The following is a 20,165-nucleotide window of genomic DNA, read 5'->3' as shown; positions in this document are numbered from 1 at the left end:
CGAAGGCTTGGTGTTGCCTGCAGATCTTATGCCTGTGTACTGTGTTGCCAGTGGCCCAAATCTCTTTGTAGCAGCGCTTTCCTTTTTTTGAGCAGGAACTCAGTTCTGGCATCTCTCAGGTGGGTGCCATTGCCATTCTAAGAGAACAAGGGAGGCGTTCATGGTCAGTTCCGGCACCTCTTTTTTTTTTTTTTTTAGAAGAATAGCACTTTTCAGTTTGGCTGATCATGTCATTGTGCTGTGTTGCCTAGATCAGGGAGAGCTAACTTCTTGCCTTGCAGCCAAGTCTGCCAGAGCAATCCCCACACATGGGCAGCAGCAACCGCAGCAGAATTAAGTAGATACAGCACAAGCAAGCTCAGTGTCCTGATGAAGATGGATACAGAAATACCTGTATACCTGAAGGAGTGTCTCCACCCCCATCGTTCTGCCCAGACACTGAGGTCTAGTGCTGAGGGCCTTCTGGTGGTTCCCTTGCTGCGAGAAGCCAAGTTAAAGGGAACCAGGTAGAGGGCCTTCTCAGTAGTGGCACCCACCCTGTGGAACGCCCTCCCACCAGATGTCAAAGAGAAAAACAACTACCAGATTTTTAGAAGACATCTGAAGGCAGCCCTCTTTAGTGAAGCTTTTAATGTTTAATAGGTTATTGTATTTTAATATTCTGTTGGAAGTCGCCAGAGTGGCTGGCGAAACCCAGCCAGATGGGCGGGGTATAAATAATAAAGGAGGATGATGATGATGCAGACTTTACCATACAATATGCTAACTGAAACGTAGCCACCCCTCAAAACTCATGCTTCCCTTAGTGCATATGTTGTGCACATGCTGGGGAAATAAAAAAAAGAAATGCATTATATTAGGGAAAATTGCTTTGCAAAAGATGTGCCCATTAGGCAAAATATACTGGGGAAACATGATAAACAAAGAAAAACCAAAGCTTTGCCTTGGGTGCAAATTACCCCCTCCCCAGTCATCAGATAATTTGATGGGTGGCATGCTCATCTGCCTGGATATCTCTTGTGTGCGTGTGCATGTGTGCATGAGAGAGAATGTGTGCCAGGGTGTGGGGTGGCCATGCCCACTTTTGACCACATTTACTCCTGCCATGTGTCTCGCTGTGCAAACTGTAGCCAGGTCTCATTTCTTAGCCTCACCTACCTCACAGGGTTGCTGTGAATTTAGAATGCATATGGCCAACCATATAGGTCACCTTGAGATCATTGGGTGAAGGACCAGATAAAAACACTGGATAAATCAATAAACTGCCTCTCCCCCCCCCCCCAGTTCATAATTTGACCCAAGTAATCTCAAATGTTTCAAGGCTAAAACCTTTGGTGCGCTGACTGTACAAAGATGGAGAATGCAGTTAAAAAGCAACCAAATGTTCATTCGTTTTCATAATTCTTGGATTCCCCCAAAGTTTTGTGCTTAAAAGGCAGCTGCAGTGTTCTGGTAATCTACTCCTAGTTGTGGATTTTATACATTTATCTCCCATCTGATAAAGGGGTGTAGAGCTGATGCCAGTTCTGGGGAATTGCAAGTGAGGAGAGTGATGTTGTACTTTGGTTCTTCCTATAGTGAGAACAGGGTGCAGGATGAGATCCTTTGGTCTGTGTATAAGGAGTTTTTAGGGCTTATTGTGATAAGGAAGAGTATATGAGCATCATAGTTTGAAGTGAGGACATGATTATGTAGTTGTGGAGACTATTAGAGAAAAGTCTGAAGGACTGGAGAGCTGTTGTCCATCAGCACAAACAATATCAAGCTAGGTGGAACAATAGTCTGACTTGGTATATGGCAATTCTGTGAATTGTTCCTATGATTCTAGGATGTGATGACAATGATGATGATTGTGCTACTAATCTACATGGTGCTGTACAAGAAAATGGGTCCTAACTATGTAGGAGAGCATTTCCCAGGTTGGAAAGTAACACTAGGCATCTTCACATGTTACGCTGAACGCAGGTGCAAGCTGTCTTGATGCACATACAAGTGCTTGCATGGTTTGTTTTGCTCAACTATTACATACATAATGTTGTGTACACACATAGGTGGAGTCCATACTTGCTGAATATTGCATGTGCTAGCTATTAGGCACACAGATTGTACAGTTGTTGAGCGTAATGTGTAAATGGACGAGGAACATGTATAAGGAAAGATGAAAAGTCTTGAGCATATCGAGTCTGGTGACCAAAATGCAAATAGTTCTTTGGAGGGACGGTGACAGTTTTTTGGGAACTACATGCTTTGGCATTGGAGGGAGGAGACAGTTCAAGGGTAGAGAGGAAGACGTGTGTGTCATCTGTGTATAAGTGGTACTGAAGCCATGGGGTTTGATAAGGTCACTTAAGGACAGTGTATATACAGAGAAGAGGGCCAATAACAGATCCAGGAGGAACCACCACAGAGAGGGAGAAACATGAGAGGATGAGCTTCCTCACAGGCATAAAGAGAGCTAAACAAGAGATAACAGCATATATGGTTGAAAGTAGAGACATCTTATAAACAATGACAGTGTCTTCAGCAGAATTGACTTTTTATGTTGACTTACGTTAATGTCATCCATGTTTTGGTTATAGAATACAAAGGATACTAGGTGCCCAGTACTTCCACTTTGTTGATAAGTTCCTTCCTGTTGCTGAGGACCAGGGCCATGATTTGTTGTTGTTGTTTAGTCGTTTAGTCGTGTCTGACTCTTCGTGACCCCATGGACCAGAGCACGCCAGGCACTCCTGTCTTCCACTGCCTCCCACAGTTTGGTCAAACTCATGTTGATAGGTTCGAGAACACTGTCCAACCATCTTGTCCTTTGTCGTCCCCTTCTCCTTGTGTTCTCAATCTTTCCCAACATCAGGGTCTTTTCCAGGGAGTCTTCTCTTCTCATGAGGTGGCCAAAGTATTGTTGCTTATTCCGCCTTCTGGGAAATGAAATTGTCATTGAGGCAAGTGAGGAATTGGTTGGACCTTATATTCTTGGCAGAGTTGGAGTTCCAACAGATGTTGGGGTACTTGAAGTCTCCCATGACTGCTATATCTCTCCTTTTTGAATGTTTGGTAATCTAAATTCACTTTGACCATGCAGTAAACAGTATAATGTCACAATGCTAAGTAGCCAATAAGTCTTGGATATGTGATGATGTCACTGAGGGCTAATGAGGACACTAGGTAAATCACTATGTAAATCAGGGACTGCTACCTGTGGACCTCCAGATGTTTTTTGACACCAGTTCCTACCAGGTTCAGGCAACAAGGCTAACAGTTAGGCATTATCAGGGTGATCACTCAGTAACACCTGGAGGACCAAAGGTCAGTGTAAATGAATAAGTCAACTAGAGTTGAAATGTTCACCAGAAATCATGAATCCATTTCGCTTAGCTCAGTTTGTCATGTTTATAAAGGTACAACACAAGTAATATAACTGGCTGGTGTTGATTTGCATGCCTATGGATTGGACGTGGATTGCATAAAAAAAAACTCCATAGCTTACCAATTCTTCTCATCAAAAAGAGATGCCTATGTAGGTCAAGTCATATATTTCATCCTCACCACCTCCAATTCTGATCACTGGTAGCAGCCTGGAAGGACCTCTGCCCAAGACATAGGTGGGGAATCTTTTTCATCCTGGGAGCCATCTTCCCTGCTGGGCAGACTTCCAGGGTCCATATACCAGTAGTGGACAGAACCAAAGGCAAAAGTGAACCTAGTCATAGGCAAAAGTGGACAGGGCAATGAATGCAAATGTTACCTTTACACTTTAGGCTAGCTTCTACACACACTTGCACACCCTACTCCAGGCAAGCAGGAAGCATGATCATACTTCAAGGCACATTTCAGCCAAGGAAGATGAGGAGGGATGAGGCAAAGCAAGGATAGAAAGGGGTATGGCCTGGGGATGAGTGTGTGATGGGGAGGTGGTGTGCCCTAAGGGCCAGACAGAGAGGTCTGGAGGGCCACAATTATAATTAGGGTCTGAGGTTCCCCATTTCTGGTTTCAGACCTTGGAGAAGTACTGCCAGCCAAAATTAACAGTTGTGCAATGACATGATATACTGCAAACTCATACTGGACACAGGCAAGCCCTCCAGGAGTGTTCTCAGAGTGGCACTATCGTTTTCTGGAGGAAAATTCCAGAGCCAGTCCTAGTGCTCAGGAAGGAATGGAGAAGTCAGCGAGGACAGACAGAGGCTGGTAGATCAATAATTCTTTCCCCATTCACATTCTGATCCAAGTGGAGCAAGTACCGGTAGTTTGTAATTTTGAAAGCTCACATTTCCAATAGCCAGATTCCAATTCTGGACTTCTCCAGTATCTCTAATTCCTATGTAAGGGAGCAGCTCTCATTTAAGCAGACCTGCCTCATTCAACATAGCAAGCATGCTAGCATATTTAAGGACTTCTTATGATTTGTAGCAAACAGCAAAAAAGTTGGGGGGGGGAATCATCATCACAGGAAGCTACATTGCCCCACACTTGTGTTAACAGCAATCAGGATGGAGGTATTGAGGGACATGCATACATTCTGGCCAACCCCAAAATTCTATTTGCAACCAGCTAAAACTAGGGCAAGTTCACCTTAGTTCAGGAGAGGGAGGCGGGGAGGGTATTTTGTCAGAAAAGCAGTGTTCTGTAATGCTTTCCAAATGTCAAATGCAGGGAGCCTTGATGTAATCTGGATGTTGCTCGCACCAGAGCTGTGCGTCAACAGCCTCTCAAAATTCTCCACCCTGTTTGTGGGCAGAGAAATTGGAGGGACCGGTTCACTTCATTTCTCCAGGGAGAGAGGATGAGTGGAAATGATGAGACATTACATCTTGCATCATAGAAGGATAAATGGCCCCTTGGAGGGGTATGATCCAACTTCAAATATCTAGTTCAGATGGAGCCAGTGTTTGCTTGGATGGTAAATGGTCCTAGTTCCATTTCTGGAATTATCACACTGGGCTGCAAAAGATTCTTGGCCAAAACCAGTCAGAGTAGAGCAGCTATCTCCAACCCAGTGCCCTCCAGATGTTATTAGACTGTTACTCCTACCGTCATTTACCATTGTCCATGCTGGCTGTGTTTGATGGACACTGGATTCCAAACACCTGGTAGGCACCAGGTCAGGGGAGACTACAATAAATAATACTGGGCTAGATGGACGGATAGTTTCAACGCCTTTAAGGCAGCTTCCTATAATCCCATGACCCAGTAATGTAGAATTTCCAGTGAGAATTTTAGATGGGTATTTTGCTTTTGACTTAAATGGCAGGCAATAGTTGAACGTAAATGCCTACTATGTATGGGCTGTGGTGAAACAGCTCCTAAACACTGTCATATCTTAATCATGCAATGAATCTGGGGCAGCTGTGCCTCTCCAGATGTTTTTGGACTACAACATCCATCATATCTAATGACTAATGGTCTGGGCTGATAGAAGTTATAGTCCAACAACATCTGGGATAGAGCTAGTCAATATGGTGCCTGCCCCCCATTTGTTGCTGTACTATAAGTCCATGATGTCAGGAGTTGTGGTCCAAAAACATCTGGCAGGCATAAAATTGGCTCTGGTCTGGAGGGTCACAAGTTAGCCACCCCTGGAATGACTGAAAAGAAAGCACTGAAGGTGTTTAAAGCAAAGGTATGTCACTGGTATTTTTTTTTTTTTAAAAAAAAACCCCACAAAATACTATGGATCCAATGAGCCCTATGGGACAGCTCAGAGGAAGGAACGGGGATTTTAGAATAAGCAATGGTTCAAAGGAAACGGCTGCAGACTTGTATCTTCTGTAAGCGGCTCCCTAAGCTGCATACTTGAAATTATTCCTGCTCGCTAAATTTCCACATGCTTTGTGTCAGATTAAAAGTAGGTCATTGCAATGTGGATCAGGTACCTAAGCTCGTCTCTCCCTGAACTGAGAATCAGTGTCATAATCTGACCACATGCTGTAGCATGAAAACGTTTTCTCTAGGCAGGTGCCACCAGGACAAAATAAGCTCTTCCACGATTCTTTAAAAAATAAAGTAAAGCAGGCCTTCATTTCATGGTTGCCAGAGCATCATGAAACTGTCATGCTGGAGCCAATCTATCATCATTTGCAAACTCTAATGTTATTAAGGAGAGACAGGGAGGGAAATCACAGAGGGAGAAGAGGATTATATTCTCCCCCAAACTTTTACAGGCTTCCAGATGAAAAACAAATAATCAATTGGAATGAATCAGTGAGATGAGAAATATTTACACAGGATTAAAAATAAAAGGTTATTAAACCATCACTTTCTTTCTTGATTTTGCACTGCTACCTTTCCTTATAAGAAGCACATCACAATTTATTTCTGAGCCTAACGAGACTGAGCCCTTCGTTTTTGCATTCTGTTTGCCGAAATTTCATTTGCATTAAGAGTGGTACTTCTTTCCAGGTACTTCTTTCCAGGATTTGGACCATTGGTCCACATGGTACTTCTTTCCAGGATTTGGACCATTCGATCAATTGGCAGTTAAACTCCCCGCCCCCTGAAAAAGAAGTAATACAGCACCAAGAGAAAAAGGGGCATTGTTTGCATAAAATTGGCATTTCTATGTAGATGCACAAATTTAAAATAGTGACTACATTTATTTCAAAAAATGTACATACCACTTGATTGTTTAAAAAGGCACTCTCAAAGCGGTTTACAAAACTGCTCACTGCTGGTAGTTGTATCAAACTAAGTCCTACTCAGAGTAGACCCATTGAATTGATGGGCCTAAGTTAATCACATCACTTCATTGGGTCTGTTCTGAGTAGGAATAGTATTGGATACCTTATCTATTTTGGAAAGTTGCTTGATCACTATGCATTTCTACATCTCTTAAGATATTGTCACCACATTTTCCTTGATGGCTCCTGAGACCAAGGAGTATGTTTGGATACTAATGGATGCTGTTTTCAATCAAGAACCTTTCAAAACTGTGATGCTTTCAACCACCAGTATCTCAAAACTGCACTGGTGTGGTGTGGTTTTTGTTTGTTTCTTTGTTTCTTGGAGTTTCTGAGCAATGTTGGGTACAAAGCTGGCCTTGATTTAAATAGAACTGTAATACATATCACCATAGTGGGAAATAGAGTTACTAGCTCAGTCTGTTTACCTGCTCAGTCTGCTGTCCAGGTGCAAATTGCTGATGGGCAACTTCACAGATCCTGCTTCATTTTGTGGGATATATCATCTTTCTCATGGTTTTATTTTGAAACTAGACTTGGACGAGGCACCCCTTAGCCTTCAAATAGAGGGCTGTCTTTCCTAAAGTAGGACACATGGCCACTCTAAACGAATCCCATCTCTACATCCCTGGGGCCTTCAAGCATGTACGGGGACCTGCATGGCTCATACAGGTAACAAATGTTGACTTGGCTCAAGCATCTTGGTCCATCAGCTCCTTTTAATTACACATCAGATGCTGCTGCATCAGGATAAGAAAGCATATCCACACCAAAGCTCTATGATTCTACACACAGCACTCACTCTCTTTAACAGACTCATAAGCGCAATGGGAGCCTGCCATCTATTGCTGTGGTTAGGACAGGGGCAATTTGGCAGAGTGAGGCAGCCACCTCAAGGCATCAGATGCTGAGTGGCAAATAGTGGGCAGAGCTCTCTGTGCCCTGCTTCCTCTAAGCTAGCCTGAGGCCCTTAAGTGTAGCCAAGGATGCTGTTCCATCACAAACAACGAAGTTTGAGTGACACATTTGGCTTGTGTACATGGAATGGGCAAGTCGATCTCTTGACCTTCACCCAAGGCAGCAAAATGTATTGGGCCATCTCTTTTTGGGGAGCCCACCCTGACCAGCTTTTTTCACCCTTCCCTCTGAAGAAGAAGAAGAAGAAGAAGAGTAATTTTATTATTTATATGCCACCCATCTTGACTGGGTTGCCCCAGCCACCCTGGGTAGCTTCCAGAAAAATGTTACCTGCTGTAAATAGGGACCATCACTCATTCATATAATCAGAAATATCCTGACCATCTTTATCTGTGCCCTGGCGATCTCCAGATTGGCTTACTGCACTATCCTGTGTGTGGACTGCTTTTGAAAATTGTTCTGACATTGCTACCATCTTTGCCCCCATTCAAAATTCTTGTGAAAGATGATACCTCATCATGTATCCTTCCTCACGAGGACATTCTCAGTCCCATTTCAGAGCTCACCTAAGTAGTGAAATCTTGTTTTAAAAGTGTAAGTTCCCATGCAGCCCTTTGGACCATCTCAGAGAAGAATCCACCAAGAAGGTAGATCTCGGGCAGCACACATTATTTCAGGTGCTGCAGAACAAGCACATTCGCTCCAGAATGTGGGCTCCACCCCTATCCCAGATCTTCCTTTGTGTGCCCTCAGCAGATGAAGTGAAGAAGGTGGAGACAGCAGAAAAGGTCTTCTCAGTTTTGACACTCTGCCTACAGAATGCTCTCCCTAGGGAGACTTGTCTATGCCTACTTCAATATCTTTCTGCAAACAGGCCTTTTTTATTCTCCCAGCATTTTAATGTTTAGTGCATTATTTCATGCTGCTTTGGAGTTTTATTATTGATGTGTGTTGTGTTTTTATTTTCAAGCCAATACTGTATAGAAAGATGCATGCTGAAAAAAGGTGGACAGAGCCCTTTTCTGTTTCAGTCATAAGTCTGCTCCATCTCATTTTGGATGGATTTTTCCCCCAAAGAACAGATGGGAAATCTGCCTTTAAACCATATGCATTTTGCATGCTCTTCTTTATGAAAAATAGGCACTTTCCAACACTTTTCAGTTCGTTACATCCATAAAACATGCATTTTGTATGCACCTCTTACATCAAACGGGTGTTTTGCATGTACCAAAAACAGCATTTAAAAATCTTCAGAAGTGCTCAGACCAACTGGGAGCTGTGTTCTGACCTGCAAGCAAGTTCAGGAGTGTTGGATCAGCTTGGTCTGCTGTGAAAAGTGGACAAAATAAATAAATAAATCCTCCCATATCCCTAGCTGAAGCAGCAGCATATAATTCTTAAATCAAATATCCTGAGTGGGGAAAGACAGGAGAGTTCTGCAACTGAAGGTGTAGTGGTTAGGAGCAGTGGACTTGTAATCTGGTGAACCAGGTTTGCTTCCCTGCTCCTCCACATGCTGGGTGACCTTGGGCTAATCACACTTCTCTGAAGTCTCTCGGCCTCACTCACCTCACAGAGTGTTTGTTGTGCGGGAGGAAGGGAAAGGAGAATGTTAGCCACTTTGAGACTCCCCGTGATGGAGTGAGCTCCTGTTGCTTGGTCCCTGCTCCTGCCAACCTAGCAGTTCGAAAGCACATCAAGGTGAAAGCAGATAAATAGGTACCGCTCCAGCGGGAAGGTAAACGGTGTTTCCATGCACTGCTCTGGTTCACCAGAAGCGGCTTAGTCATGCTGGCCACATGACCTGGAAGCTGTACACCGGCTCCCTCAGCCAGTAAAGCAAGATGAGCGCCGCAACCCCAGAGTCGGCCACGACTGGACCTAATGCTCAGGGGTCCCTTTACCTTTACCTTACTCTTTGCATGGGTCTTTTTTTGCGGCATCCAAAAATGACCTTTTAGGGATATATGAAGCTACCTTATCCTGAATTGATGCAGTTAACTCAGTCTTGTCTACACTGACTAGCAGTGACTCTCCAACATTTCAAACTGGGAACATTCCCAGCCTTACCTGGAGATGCCCAGAGTTGAAACAGAGACCTTCTGCATGTAAAGCATGTGCTGTACTACCAGGCTGCAGCCCATTGGATGGTCATCTGTCATGGATGCTGTAATGGTTATAAGGGGTTGCTCGTGCGTAAGTTACCGCCACTCCTGGCTAGGTAGCCTGGTTAAACCTGTTCTGGCTGTACAGCCCTTCACTTCGTGGCTGTTCAGTCGCTAGCAGAATCCGTCAGTGGGTGTTTCTTGAACTTCTTCCAGCAAAGAACTTCTTTGACGCCAAGTCTATGCCTACTTTCCCTGCATGGAAGTCTTCTGCGCAGGGTGGGTGTGGGTAGCGGAGGACCTGTGCTCTCCCCGCTGGTCTCCAGCGAAGAGTCTTGGAGCCCCCTCGCCGATTCTCCCATCTGCCCTCCTCTATCCCTGGTGTTACGCTGATTTCCTTCCCCAGCCGATGAGCTCCCTCTCTCCCTGCTGGGCCCCTCTCCAGCATCGCTTGAGAGCCTTGCCTCCACCTCTGGCTCCGATGTCAGTTCCCTGACAGATGCTTTAGTTGAGATTCTTGCATTGCAGGGGGTTGGACTAGATGACTCTTGAGGTCCCTTCCAACTTTACATTTCTGTGATTCTATGATTTGATGAACAAGAGATGAGCAACAAATCCCATTCTGTGACATTTTCTCAGGGCAGTATCTTAGGCTTCGGATTCACTTAGATAAACTGAATCCCCCCCCCCTCTCCTTGTAAATTATAAATGGCAAGTGTAAAGCAAGTATCAAACTGTGAAAGGGGTTGAGGGTTGAATGAGCAAAAAAGACTTCGGTGTTAACAGAAGCACCTAAGGTCTCTTCCGATTTCTCTGTTCGCAAACAGCTGCCTTTTGCTTTGTGCTTAAATGTGATATTTAGCACATGTGGTATTTTCAAGAAAAATATAGGCCATTTTCCTATAAATGTCAGACTTCTTATGTGGAGAATATGCTGAAAGCAGATAGCGTACACAGTGCCAAGCAAACCTTTCACTGAGTTTTGGGTTTATTTTTTATAACACGCCCACACATGCACACATGCTCACGAACACAATTAATCTGGGAAATGTTGTATTTATCCAGTATCTCATATTTTCAGTACATTATTAAGGCATTTTATTATCAGCTACATCATGATTATGTAAGGTGAGTAGATAAAGCTCAGTGAGGGGTGGAAAACATTTTCAATGTGTGTGTTTTTTATTAAAAAAATGAAATGAAAATGAAAACAGCCAGATTAAAATGCCACCATAGCTTCCTTTTTAAAATAGGTTAAAGCAGAGGTGTACCTTCAAGGGCGATTTCCCTGAGCACAAAATTTTTGAGGGGCACACCTCTGCAGCTGCCACCCCAACCAGAGGTGCTCTCCATTCCGCACCTGAGCAACATGCCAAACCGGAGCAGGGAGAGGATGGGCTCCTGTATCTCTCAGCAGCACAGCATCCCTTGATGGCAGGGGAGGTGGGCAGATGGCGAGATTCACAGCAGTGGCGCCTTAACCTGAGGAGGCGCACATGTATGTCCTGCCGGTGCTCTGCAGCTCCTTCTGGCACCATCAGCAGCACCGCATGGAGGTGCCGGTTAGGGTGCGCAACACTTGCCTTAATGGGTGCAATACTTACGCTGCCCTGGGCGCTAGCAACCCACGCTTTGTCATTGATTTAAAGCAAAACCTAAACTTACCTCTTCAGACGGAATCCATGTTCCAGTAGGAACACGGGAAGCTGCTTTTTACAGAGTAAAACCATTGGTCCATCTAGCTGAATATTGTCAATACCAGAGGTGGATATTTCAGATCTCCAACCCCCACCAGCCCTAGCTGTTGTTGTTGTTTAGTCGTTTAGTTGTGTCCGACTCTTTGTGACCCCATGCACCAGAGCACGCCAGGCACTTCTGTCTTCCACTGCCTCCCGCAGTTTGGTCAAACTCATGCTGGTAGCTTCAAAGACACTATCCAACCATCTCACCCTCTGTCGTCCCCTTCTCCTTGTGCCCTCCATCTTTCCCAACATCAGGGTCTTTTCCAGGGAGTCTTCTCTTCTCATGAAGTGGCCAAAGTATTGGAGCCTCAGCTTCAGGATCTGTCCTTCCAGTGAACACTCAGGGCTGATTTCCTTAAGAATGGATAGGTTTGATCTTCTTCCAGCCCTAGCTAGCATAGTCAATTATCAGTGGTGATGAGAACTGTAGTCTAGTACCCTGTCTACATTCAATAGCAGTGCCTTTCTGGAATTTCAGAGAAGAGCCTCACCCTCACCCTGGAGATACCATGGGCTGAACCTGGGATTTCTTGGGTACATAGCTACTGAGACATAGCCCTTCCCCAAAAGGCGGTGGGGTGGGGAGGAGGTTATGAAGCTAACTGTCATCCAGTTTTGTTTTCTCCAGAATATGCTATTCAAAAATATACTGCCTCAGAACTATGGGCGCTCAGTTCATTTATCGTGGCCAGAAATAGACCTGTCTGCAATTAATTTGTCCATTCCTTTTTAAAGAAGCCATTTAGGCTAATGGCCATCACTAGAGAATTCTGAGCATTAATATTCCCTTGTGAAAAGAAGGATTTTATATTGTCAGAAACGGAAAGAAATTAACTTCCAGCTTGACAACCGTTACAATTAGAGGCCAGATTCTAGCAGGTTATTCACCCAACCAATTCTGTTTTTCATACTGCGTGTGAACACATTTCTATGCCCAAGTTTTATACATAATAAATTTAAAATTGAATGGAACTTATGATTTTGAAATGCAATGGTTTTGTGGACATCTTTTTAGGCTGAAATTCTATATATGCATACCTGGGAATAAGGCTAAATACAAACCATGCCTTTAAATCACATTTAAAGCACGCACGCACGCACACAAAGTCTCCTGGGAAATGGAATTTCTTAAGGGTGCTGTAGCTATGAAAGAGGTAAACTGCAGTTCCCACAATTCTTTGGGGGTGATTTAAAGTTACGATGTCCCATTGAATTCAATAGGACTTACTTCTGAGAGGATGTCCATAGGAATGACTGTTAATCTTGAATATATCCATTAAGAGGTATTGGGACCCTGCTACCTTCTCAGCTATTTAGAAACCAACTGAAGAGGGCTTGACAACTGAATACACACAACTGAATGGCTTGATTTACTCACATGCTCATTGAAAAAAGGAAATTGTAGCCATTGTGTAAACAATACATTTGTTCATCCACAGCTGGACAATGTCTTGAACAGGATCAAACAATATGTTGCAAAAGTTTTGGATGTCCACATCCAGCACAACCACATGATCTATCATGCCAGCTTCCATTATGTTTCCATTGTGTTGCAGATAAATTGCCTCTACCTCACTTGGTCCCTGTGACCAGATGAACAATTGCCCCATCTCTCCCTTTGGAGAATTTACTCCTGTGTGCAGATCAATAACCCTCCAGCCTCACTGACTCATTAAACCAGTAAAAAAACAAAACCCTACAAAAATATTGCATGCCTCTGCAAAACTATAATGTTACAAAGCGGACACTTCCCTCGTTTTGCATGTAGAACTGTCTGCCTACACAAAATGCATAGCAGAACAATTATGAAAAAAGAATGGATGTTTGTAGTAGACAGAAATGGGCAATTTGCTGGGTTAATGTCACGTGGCCCTTGGCCCAATTTGAAAAGCCAGTTCTGATCTCTTGCGAAAGTGATTTGTTCCTTGCCTAGCAGCCCTGTGGGAAAGAGCAGAAAGAAAGGTCTTAGAAAGAAGGAGTTAAATGTGGTAGCCCCACCCACTTTTGTATCTGGCCCCACCTACTACTAGCATGTGGCCCCTGACAGATTACTTCCAAGGGAATGAAGGCCTTAAGAGGGGGAGGGGAGGGATTGCCTGCACCTGGTCTAAGAAAAAAGGAACACATCTTTTGCTTAAATTATTAAGACCACTCCACAAACCTTCCCAGTGCCAATAGACCTATTGCTTTATATGCATGCTGGTAACATTTAAACATAGCATTTAATATTTAAGAGCTTCTTAGAAGCCATTTCTACAAATCCTTTTCCACTGCTGGCCACATTTCTTTTAATTTGTTCTCTCCTCGATGCATCACTCAACTTGGAGGGGGATTGAAATTCATGTACCTAATGAGCTCAAGTTGTAGTTTATCTTGAGAATAATCCAATAGAGGAGCAAATTCAATAGTGGTGTTGACATTATTCCAGTTGGATTATTCACTCAGAAACCATCTGCTGATTATTCTTAAACCTGTTGGCAACAAGGGAGCAAAGCGTATTCTTCACCTTCCTCACTTTGGGGCGGGGAATCTTGCCAAAGAAGAAAGGAAGGAAGAAAAGCGGTTTTTTAAGGGCACTGTCACACAGCCAGGAACAATCCATATCGACATGGCCTATGTTATCCTATGATGCGAGGACACCGTAACTGCAAGTTGATGCACAGGTCTCTATTTTATGATGTCACAGCACTAACTCTGAGCTGGCTGACCTGCATTTTGAAAAGTGAATCATGGGGGATGAGCAGACTGAAGGCCAACCAGTATGAATCCAATAGATACATAGGTAGATGTAATGTGGAAACTACCTCTACCGTGTAAAACTGCTGGTTGTTTGGAAGCACTGCCATCAATCCCATAATCAACACATTTCTGGGCTGTGGGCTGCAATGTCTCACAAGATAACTTTCTGAAGACATTTCTTTAAAAGCTCTTTCTTGTCCCCCTACACTTACAAAACCTAATATTAAAAGCAAGTGTAAAAACAAGAGTTAATAACATCTGAAACCACTCACTGAAAATATGGATAAAAGACAGGTCCACAGCACTGGTGGAGGAAGAGGAGTGCAGGGGAGCGCACCGCCCCCAGAAGCGCGATCCCAGTGGGGTGCCATCGCGGCTGCCTCCCCGCCCGCACTGGGTGCCACACCCTTGTAGGTGGTGTGCCACGCCCCCAGGACGCATGCCACGCCCCTGTGGGCAGCATGTCATGCCCCCAGGATGGGTCCCCACCTGCTCTCCGCCCCCCAGTGCCTGAGCATGAAGCTCCACCACTGGTCCACATCCCACTAAAATCCCACCCCACTAAAAGATAACAAGAAAATTAAGGTCCAAAGGCCTGCTGAAGAAAAATGATTTTGATTGTTGCCTAAAAACAAATAGTGATAGGGCCAGGTATGCTGCCGCCCCCCTCCACCCACCCTCTGAGGAGACACATGGAGAAGGACCCAGGTTGGTTCATGTAGGGTAAGGCAGTCCTTGAGGCATTGAATATTCACTGAATATTCTCCACCATTGTTTGTGGGGGCTGACATTGCTACTTGCCCCACCATTCATAAAATGGCTGAGAATTGGTGTAGGTCTTGGGCATGGCCTGGGGTATCAAAGAAAGAAGGAAAGAAAGAAGGAAGGAAGTTAGTGATAAGGCCAGGCATACCTCTGCTAATGATGAGATCCACCCCTGAGAAACTGCTGGAGAATTTCTCTCCTGTCCTCTACACTGGAGAAAGTCAGTGGAAAAGCTATTTCCAATTTCTTTGCCCACAAACAGGGGGGAGAATTTTGAGAGGCCATTTCTGCACACCTGTATTAGGGCCATCAAAAGGACAAGAAGCAAAAAGGCAGTGTGTGTTTGTTGCATGATGTGCAATTTTGGTTTCTGTTGTATGGAAATAACTTTACACTAAAATCCCACACTACCATCTACTCAGAAGCAAGTTAAGTAAGCATAGGATTGTCAGTTTTAAGTTCTATCAGTTTCTCAATCTTAAGCTTGCTTTGTCGCATTTTCACATTGCATTTTTTTCTTTAAAAACAGCATGAAATATTGCACACATTCTTCCTAACATATGCAATTTTGTTTGCAACATGGCCTACTATACACCTTTTTTGCAAGCAATTTTCGCTGATATAATGTTTTATATGCTATTTTCACTCATATACGCATTTTGGTGCACACTTGTGGGTTAGAGAACTGCATCACAAAATTTGGAGAAGTGCGAATTTTTCAGGAGAGCTGTGTTTTGGTTGGCTTATTGGTTCAGGAATTGCAAATCGGGGAAGATCACATTCCAATGCCAAGCGAACCAATTTCTTCCCTGTCTCCACCCTCCAGAATTCTAAAGAAATTCTAAAGAACCCTGAGAAAGAGGCAGAAAAATGGAAACTTCTTTCCTAGGAGACAAATACTTCCAAAAAGTTGGAGGACAGATGTTGGTACAACACTGGGATTTATAGTCTTCTTGTGGAGAACAGTCAATGGCCAGCCTGGGAGAGACAATTCACCACAGTATCTAAAGATCTTTTACTGCCAAGGGCAGGGGTCACCAAGCTTTTTTGAGCCAGTGGGCACATGTGGAACTTTCTCAGAATGCCATGATTGCCAGCCACAGTGTGCCTGCTGTGGGGGCATGGCACAACATCAAATGGTTACCAAGGAGGGTTGGCATGTCAGAAAATAGCTACTGTGACATAATGTGTGTGGCATCATGGCTGATGCAAATAAAAGAGAAGAAATAGATATAATAGCACAAAATGGTTTGGGAATGCCCTCTCCCCATAAGCCATCTCATAAATATGGGGAAAACAGACCTACATAAACCATCCCTATACTCACCTACAGAGAGACCCTCTTGGTATCTCTCTTCTGTTCAGAACAGATGGGAAGGTGGGTGTCCATTCCTGGCATCCAGTGATATGTGCCATGTTGTCATGGAATGGTTGGATGCAGAAGAACGGTGGGAGGAACCAGCTGGAGAATCACCAAGGGAAGAATCCTCAGAGCCCGGGGAGTGGTGGTGGGACAATGATGAATGGTCAGAGGGAGAAGAGGAGACCAGGAAGAGGAGGTGTCAGAAGCTGAAGAAGTAACAGGGTGAGCTGGGAAAGCTGGTGGCAGAGAGAAGTCTAGAATCAGAGGCAGAAGCTGAAGCTGAAGCAGGAGAGTGGGATGAGGGAGCCCAAGAGGCAGAGATAAGTCAGGCTGGTGAAGAGTCACAGGTGTTTCCCTCTTCTGCTGCAACAAGCTCCCCTCCAGGCACAGTCTCTGACTGCTTGGAAAAAGCCCTGGAGAGGAGGGAACTTAGATGGCTGTGAGGACGTGGAGGCTTTCAGTCTCAGAAACTGATTTTCATAGAGTAAGACCACCAGGAGTGAGCTCATTAGGCCTGGCGCTCAACCAAGTCTGTGCAGACTGTGTTTTTGCTAATACAGTAGTACATCAGGATGTGAATGGGATCCGTTCCGGAGCCCCGTTCGCATCCTGAATAGAACCTAACACATGTTTTGCCACTTCCGCACATGCGCACAACATCATTTTGAGCGTCTGTGCATGCGCGAGCAGGAAAACTCAGAAGTAATGCGCTCCATTACTTCCGGGTTGCCACGAAGCACAACCCAAAAGCAATCAACCTGAAGCACATTCAACCCGAGGTATGACTGTGGAGTCAACTAACTCCAATTTTGGACTATGTGATTATTGATCAGCATGCTCCTGTGATATGCATTCAGTGTAAGAGATGCTGAGCTGGTGCAAATTAGAAGAGTAAGCAGTTCCTCATCTATTGTATAATTTTGAGGGAATATTTCCTGAGACCTTTTGCAAACACATTAGGAGTCACTGGCAGGTAGGTCCCATGCCAGTGATCCCTCGTCTAGGGATCTGCTCCAACATTTTGCCTTCTTGGCTCAGCACCTGAGGCATAGCCATGAATTCCTGATTCCAGCCCCAGCAGTTGCATTACATCTATGCATAGTTGGCAATGAACTTTGGTAGCGGGATGCACCCACAGGGAAAATGTTGCCTATCACTGCTGTAAAGCAATAATAATTCCTGTTTTTACAGATAACGCACCTGAGGTTGAGAGACAGCAACTTGTCCAAGGATACCCCATGACCTTTTGGCTGAAGACGGATTTGAATCTGACGCAAGCTTTCTATGCACTGGACCAGACTGCCTGTCAGTTCAAGAATTAATATGTACTCATTCACATGTAGTATTTTGTGTGTGACTTTTCTACAAAATGTAATCAAAGCAACTTTCAGTTAAAAATGATGACATTGTTAAATTTGCATAGACCAACATCCCAGCAATGGTGTCAACTGTTTAAGGAAGGGCACCAACATGAATCTTGCAGACCACAGAATTAATGTTGCATTTCATTGCCATGAATCAAAACAACTCAGAACAGAGTCAGAAGTGGGAAAAGTCTGAAGGATGGTACTCAGATGGTGAAAAGAAACGGCATCCTAACTGACCCTATGTGGAGATTAAGGGCCTATCCATACCTCAGCTTAATATGGGTTGTGAACCCGTTCTGTCTCCTTAAATTCCCCTCATCCACGTGTTCTTCTCTTCCAATTATTGCTGTTCCACAATTTCTCCTCCCTAAATCCAGAGGTTTGCATGCTTTGAAAATACAAATTGGAGATCTATATCAATAGCACAGGGAATCCCTTAATTTAGAAGAAAGTGTGGGACAGCAGTAGTTGGAGAAACCCATGCGGACAAAAAGGCACAAGGATTCACCATCCACATTAAGCCAAAGTGTGGAGAGGCACAGATTCCTTGAGAACTGAAGATAGCTTGATGCAAGGTTATTTTCTTAATTTAGTGGACATATTCAAGGTCTCAGTATGAGTGGATGCAACCACTGCATCATTCGGAAGCACTAAGGCCTGGGAGGGGTGCTGAATTCTAGAACTGTAATATCATCCTTAAAAAAACAAAAACAAAAAGTTTGGTTATTTATTATTATTCATTTAAATATTTCCTCTCTCTCTTCAGCCAGAAAAAGCTGCCCAAAGCAGTTTACAGACCAATCAAGGCAAGGCAGAAGATAAGGAATGGATCAAGGAGATAATTCTGGGACCTACCATTTCATCATGAAGATGGGAATCTTCATTTCAGAGGTGGATGCACTATCCTGCAGCGAAATACCTGCTCCCATCAGTGGAGCAACAATACCAAGAAGAATTCTGGCTCTACAACGATTCCCGATGGTGAATCAACCCAACAGGGAAGCAACCCAACAGAACAGTTGCAGAAGTTCCAGGGCAATGAATGGCAGCTGCAGAAACTCATGGTTTGCTCAGGTTATGCTCCCTGTGGACTGTGCCTATTATTATATTATTTTATTTAAGTTTCAAAAGCACAGGGGATTTGTCTTATGAAGATCTTGATTTTTGTTTCCAGGTTGCAGCTACTACCAGGACCATTATCAACATGGCACATTTAATTTCCAGATTTTTTTTTTTTTTAAAAAAAGATTGCTGTTGCATTCTCCTGAGTAACAACTGGATTTTGTATTTTCATATATGGGGCCTAAACCACTGTATTTTCATGGGAAGCTGCCCTCTCCTGAGTCAGACCATTGGCCCAGCTAACTCAGTATGTTCTACTCTGTTGGGCAGTAGCTCTTCAGGACTTCCCCAGAGCTCCTGGGGATTGAACCTGGGACCTTCTGCATGAAAAGCAGATGCTCTACCATGGAGCGATGGCTCTCAGAAGCAGTTTTGTCTTCCTAGCAGCTCTGGGTGCAACCCAAAACCTGCAGAGCACCTAAAGAACCCCATTTCCATGTCTGCTACCTCCTCCCTCATTCCATCTTAAAGATGTGACCAGATGCACATTTCACTGTTTCACTTTTTTTTGTGCCCCCTCTCCATTGCCAGCCTTGCCCCATTTATCATGTAGCCTGATGAAGAGTTCTGCAGAACTCAAAAGTTTGCACACATTTTTGGTTGGTCTAATAAAGGTCTTACAATAAGATGGATTTTGGTGTTTTCCTTATGAGCCACCATGGCTTCCTTTACTCTTTGCATTCTTCTAACCATTATCCAATAACCATAAGGCAGCTCGGCTGAGCAAAAGAGACAAATCTGGTAACTGATTAAAATTGAGAATGGTATTAGAACTGAAATGGCACCCTATGCAGAGAGGAAAACAAACTTCCCAACAGATGGTTTCTTACCTGAGTTGAAGAGTTCTAGGTCTGTGCATGAGTGGATGGAATCACTTCAATGTTTTCAAGCACAAAAGGGGTTTCAGTGCAAGCTAGTTTTCATAGAATCATAGAATCATAGAATCATAGAGTTGGAAGAGACCACAAGGGCAATCGAGTCCAACCCCCTGCCAAGCAGGAAACACCATCAGAGCACTCCTGACATATGGTTGTCAAGCCTCTGCTTAAAGACCTCCAAAGAAGGAGACTCCACCACACTCCTTGGCAGCAAATTCCACTGTCAAACAGCTCTTACTGTCAGGAAGTTCTTCCTAATGTTTAGGTGGAATCTTTTTTCTTGTAGTTTGGAACCATTGCTCCGTGTCCGCTTCTCTGGAGCAGCAGAAAACAACCTTTCTCCCTCCTCTATGTGACATCCTTTTATATATTTGAACATGGCTATCATATCACCCCTTAACCTCCTCTTCTCCAGGCTAAAGATGCCCAGTGTGATGGGATTATGAGCTACTTGTGCGTAAAAGTTCAATCCCTCAGATCTTGGGCATG

At 44.1% G+C, this 20,165-nt stretch overlaps 1 protein-coding gene across 3 annotated transcripts in view; it reads left to right on the top strand.

The window, feature by feature from the left end:
- The window catches only part of SLITRK3 (SLIT and NTRK like family member 3), a 39,796-nt gene extending 20,372 nt beyond the window's left edge, over positions 1-19,424 (top strand). For 2 of the 3 annotated variants that reach the window (XM_081862277.1, XM_081862278.1), the window contains exons 3-4: positions 17,501-17,614; positions 18,443-19,424. In XM_081862277.1, coding sequence (XP_081718403.1) covers positions 17,501-17,614; positions 18,443-18,498 — 170 coding nt within the window. In that variant the 3' untranslated portion in view covers positions 18,499-19,424. Of the gene's footprint in view, positions 1-17,500; positions 17,615-18,442 lie in introns of those variants that run through there. The other variant, XR_014156700.1, reaches the window with a different exon arrangement.
- Positions 19,425-20,165: the final 741 nt, after the last annotated feature.

The sequence above is a fragment of the Podarcis erhardii genome (assembly GCF_964252035.2).
Source record: "Podarcis erhardii genome assembly, chromosome: 5".
Lineage (NCBI taxonomy): Eukaryota > Metazoa > Chordata > Lepidosauria > Squamata > Lacertidae > Podarcis > Podarcis erhardii.
The sequence above is the reverse complement of the archived record's forward strand: the minus strand, read 5'-3'. Positions and strand labels throughout refer to the sequence as shown.